The following is a 4,425-nucleotide window of genomic DNA, read 5'->3' on the forward strand; positions in this document are numbered from 1 at the left end:
TTTTTTTTTTTTTTTTTTTTTTTTTTTGCTTTACAAGAAGGATGGAAAGGATTAAGTAAGAGGGACTCTGTTGCTTCTGCGAGCTGGGGCAGCTGTAATATTTTCCATCCCCTGCAGATTAGCTTAACAGACACACTTCTCTGCACTTTCATACGGCTTTCTTGGAAACAAGTTTGCAAAAGTCGGAAAACTTAAGGTCATTTAGTTTGACTCTAGAATATGTATGGCGTCACCGGGTTGGAGGAAAATAAATACGGCACCTTGCAAAAGTAAACGGAAAAAGTTCAAGTAAACCACTTTTTTCAAATTTTTCCAATTAGAACAACAAACTTCTATGTTTTCATTTAGCTTTTCTGTGATAAGACCACCATAAAGCAGTGGAAAGAAAAGGTTATTTGGTGTGGCTTTTTTTTTTTTTTTTTTTTTTTTTTTAAAAAAAAATTTGAAAAGTGTGGAATATATTTTTATTTAAGCCCCTGTACTCTAACACCTGGGGAATAATCCAGTTCTACCAACACTAGTGAACAAGGCATTGTGAAGAGAAAGGAATGGGAAATTTTAGGTCTTTAAATGAAACATTACATGCGTTCCTGCCCTGAACAAATCATCCCCTTGGTGAAGCGTGAGGGTGGCAGCATCACGCTGGAAGGTGGCACTAAATACAGACCAATCCAGGAAGAAAACTCAACTATGAATCTGAGGCAAGACTAAGAAAAAAAACAGACAAACTGAGCTGAAGCTTTCTCATAAAGGCAAACAAGCTTTACACGTGCAAAGGAGATATACATGTCTTTTTGTTTTGCTTTTTGTTTTAAATGTATTTTTGCCTGTTTATTCTTTTATTACACTATGTTAAATAAAGTCAAACCAAAAAAAAGAAAAAATACATACCCTGAAAAACTTGCAGCAAAAGGTAGTTCTAAAGAGATTGGCTGAATACAAAAGCATGTGACTCTTTATAGATTTTCTATGTAAAATCATTTGAAAATTATACGTAATTTTCTAGTTAGTTCATAATTATGTACTACTTCGAGTTGGTCTGTCAAACAACTTGAAGTTTGCAGATATGTTACAAAATATGAGAAGGTTCAAGGATCCATCTTCAGTTTTTTCAAACACAGTGAGCTTTAACAATAATCAGTGTAAACAAGGAGACGATAATATGTCTATAAAGGAATTTCTTTCAAAGTCAAGCTTAAATTAACTGTTGGAGTCACAGAGAACCCAAATTTGCAGCTGTTTATTGCTCTCCATTTCCATTCTAAATTAATTTTCTGATTCTCTAAACAAATTAATATTTAATTTATGACCTGTCAGAAGTAATACACTGACAAACGTCACATTTCAAAGTGATGAAATTATGATGTACATTTTCAGCTGAAAGGCTCAAAATTGTTTTATAAATTATGATTGAAAAATTACTCTACTAATTGATCATACTGGTGTCAGCCAATTTGAGCAGCTCCAAACAGATAGCAATATTAATCTTCATTTGCCACCTGCTACAAATATCTGGGCATCCACTTTGTTCTTGTTGTTTTAAATAAGAATCTTTGATCCCTCCAGTATCCACAGCGATCCCATAAGCTGGAAACAAAGCCTCTTTACTGCCATTGATAGTGCAAATCTGCTCCTGCAGTACCAACAGAGACTGCCTTTGAGGGGGGTGAAAAGGGGAGAGGGTACCTTTCCCACTCTCATTTCCGGACTGTCCGGCCAGGCAGTTCGATACGTTTTAGAGCCCGAATACGATTGATCCGACCCCCACCACCACCCAAAACACACACACACACACACACATAAAATCCTCCAATCACGTGTGTAAGTGCATTACAGCAGGCACTGCCTGTCAGCACTCACTAGACAGGACGGCGATCTGAAGGAAGCCATTTAGTTTTCCCAAACAGGAGCAAACAGGCCACTTCACCTCCATTACTGGCTCTTTCAGTGGTGGAGAAATTGCTGTCTGTCTTCCAGTGGAGTACTTCAGCCTACATAATCCACTCTAATGATATCCCGCACATCCCTCTGCCCTTTGGTGATGCTCTATTAAAAACAAGATACGGCCATTTTTGGTGCACTGAGGCCAAGCCGGCTCTATTGTCATTTACTTTTTTATTGCTTAGTATAAAGCAGATAAAGGTTAGAGACATACTTTGATGCATAAACAAGTATAATCTTTATATTATGTGTTAGCCTCTAAATGTGTCTATAAAAGGACATGCAGCACTTTTCAACGTTAGTTTTGAAAAAACGTTTTACAAAATATTTATAAAACAATCTGAAGGGAATCAGAAACCGGTACTGGCCGAGGAAAATGCTGATCTGTGCATCTCTGGTTCATACCGCTAACCCTACATTGGCCACATAATTAAAGGCTCGGTTTGTTTACATTGTCCACCCTGTGGTGTGTTTTAAGGATATTTATCAACCAGATGATTTTTGAAAAGTTCTAACAGGATGTCTGGGAAGCAGCCTGATGGAGACATGCGTTACATTGTTACAACTCCTGCTTCGTATTAAAAGTCAACTCAAGGCATGTGTAGCTGTGAAACGTGGTGGTATTTCCCTCCCAGCTGGTAATGGAAGCAGCAGAGTGCATGCAGGGCCTTCTCCTGCAGCTCCAACAACAACCATCACTTGGATAAACATGTTGAATAAAAACAGCCTTACTGTTCTTAAAATATGAATCGACAATTGTCCTCACCTGTCCAATCTCGCCGATCCCTCCTGAGCCGTCGATTCTGGGGCGCTTGCACTCAGCCCCGGTGGAGTCCATCAGAGCGGCCGCCGTCTGTCCATCGGGCTCCGGGTCTCCGCGCTTCATGCCCCGCACGGCTCCTGGAGCGCCGGACGGGTTGGCGTGAACCCCGGCCATGGTGTCCAGCTCCCTGTCCCGGTCTATGAGAGCCCGGGACACCGGCAGCATGATGGATGCAACGTCGGTCGACATTAACATTTAAAAAAATCTTCTTTTGTTCCTTTTTTCCCGAAATAAACCGAGGCTAAGACCGCCTACTTAATTTTCTGCACCTCCGTGCCTTGAGCCTGACAGTGGAGGATAATAAACGTCTTAATAGGACAAGTTGTTTTTTTGTTTTTTTTAAGTTGGGCCTTTCTATAACCCCCCTAAAGAGTTGATGTCTGTAAAAAAAAAATTAGCAAATATCTAATAGCCTGCTTTGTTTTTACTCTCAGCAAATATGAAAATGTCCCTGTAAAATAAAAGCAGCTTTAATTTGAAGCTAAGCAGGTAGCCCCTCTGCTGTCCGTGTATTTATTTACTGCGGGGCTGCCTTAGAGGCCTGCCTTATTTCAGACCATAACAAAACCAATTAAACACACCAACTGACTGCTGAGCTCAGTTTCCGTTTGCCCCGTTTTTTAAGCCTCCTCCTCCTCCTCTCCTCTTACCGGAGCCGAGTGTTTAGAGAGCGGAACACCGACAACAGCCTACCGCAACCTCAAGACGAAGAGCCCCTCAACATGTCTTCCCCGTCGCCTTTTTCCTCCCTATCAGCCACAGAGAAGTGGTTCACTGAAAGTCAGCCCTCCTCATGAGCTCTTGTCCATGTTAGTCCGCAAGAGGGGGGGGGGGGAAAGCTTTCTCTGGCTTAAAGTGGGGGAAAAAAACCAACCAAAAGGACGGACGCACAAACGGAGGGACGGATAAACGGACGGAGGGGCTGCGGTGTTTCCTTCTCCCTCTCTTGGTTATTATTTTCTTCCCTCTCCCCGTTTTTTTTTTTTTTTTTTCCCGGCGGTGTGTTCCTGTAGCGTGTGTGTTACAGAAAGGAAACTGTCCACCCTCCCTCCTCCTCCCACTCTCCTGCTGTATTCATTCCCCTCCTCCTATCTTCCGCTCTGCCTTTGAACGCTGAGCCAGGCAGCCATGCAGCCCGCAAAATACACGCAGTGTGCCGCAGTGCTTCCATACATTTTACTGAGGGGAGGTGTGTTTATGGGGAGGAGGGAAAGCCCTGCTTTAGGAGCCTCTCTGCTCCCCACGGTCCAGATTCTTTAAATCAAATTATCCTCCTTACATTTCTACTTGTGTTGTTCGGGTTTTCCAGCTGTTTCCATGCAGACACCTCACATGACTAAATAATAACGGGGTGGGCTTCTCTCCGAGATTTCATGCCCAACTCATTACACAACCATTACCCAGGCCAGGGTCCTCACACAAGCCCAGCTGTGAGTCATGCAGCTCACAGAACCTCATGTTCCTCTGGCAATTTTATTGCTTGGATGACACCCAGTGGTCAAAGGCTACCAAGGGAGGAACACATTAAAAAAAGGTACAGAGAAGGCTTTATTGACTCCTAAATAAACTGGTCATAAACATTTAAAGGACATGCTTGTTCTTATACTCAGAAGGAAGAAGTAGTTAAGTCTAAATGCAAACCCTAAACTTTCCAGACTTCT

At 42.1% G+C, this 4,425-nt stretch overlaps 1 protein-coding gene across 3 annotated transcripts in view; it reads right to left on the minus strand.

The window, feature by feature from the left end:
* The window catches only part of rbfox2 (RNA binding fox-1 homolog 2), a 57,378-nt gene extending 53,549 nt beyond the window's left edge, over nt 1-3,829 (minus strand). Inside the window, exon 1 of one of the 3 annotated variants that reach the window (XM_015058735.1) lies at nt 2,708-3,829. In XM_015058735.1, the coding sequence (XP_014914221.1) occupies nt 2,708-2,959 (252 nt within the window). In that variant the 5' untranslated portion in view covers nt 2,960-3,829. The remainder of the gene's footprint in view (nt 1-2,707) is intronic. The other 2 variants (XM_015058659.1, XM_015058812.1) reach the window with 2 other exon arrangements.
* Between the last annotated feature and the right edge of the window lie 596 nt (nt 3,830-4,425).

Source organism: Poecilia latipinna, unplaced genomic scaffold (genome assembly GCF_001443285.1).
Source record: "Poecilia latipinna isolate Pla-1442-1.1 unplaced genomic scaffold, P_latipinna-1.0 Scaffold4, whole genome shotgun sequence".
NCBI classification, from domain to species: Eukaryota; Metazoa; Chordata; class Actinopteri; order Cyprinodontiformes; family Poeciliidae; genus Poecilia; species Poecilia latipinna.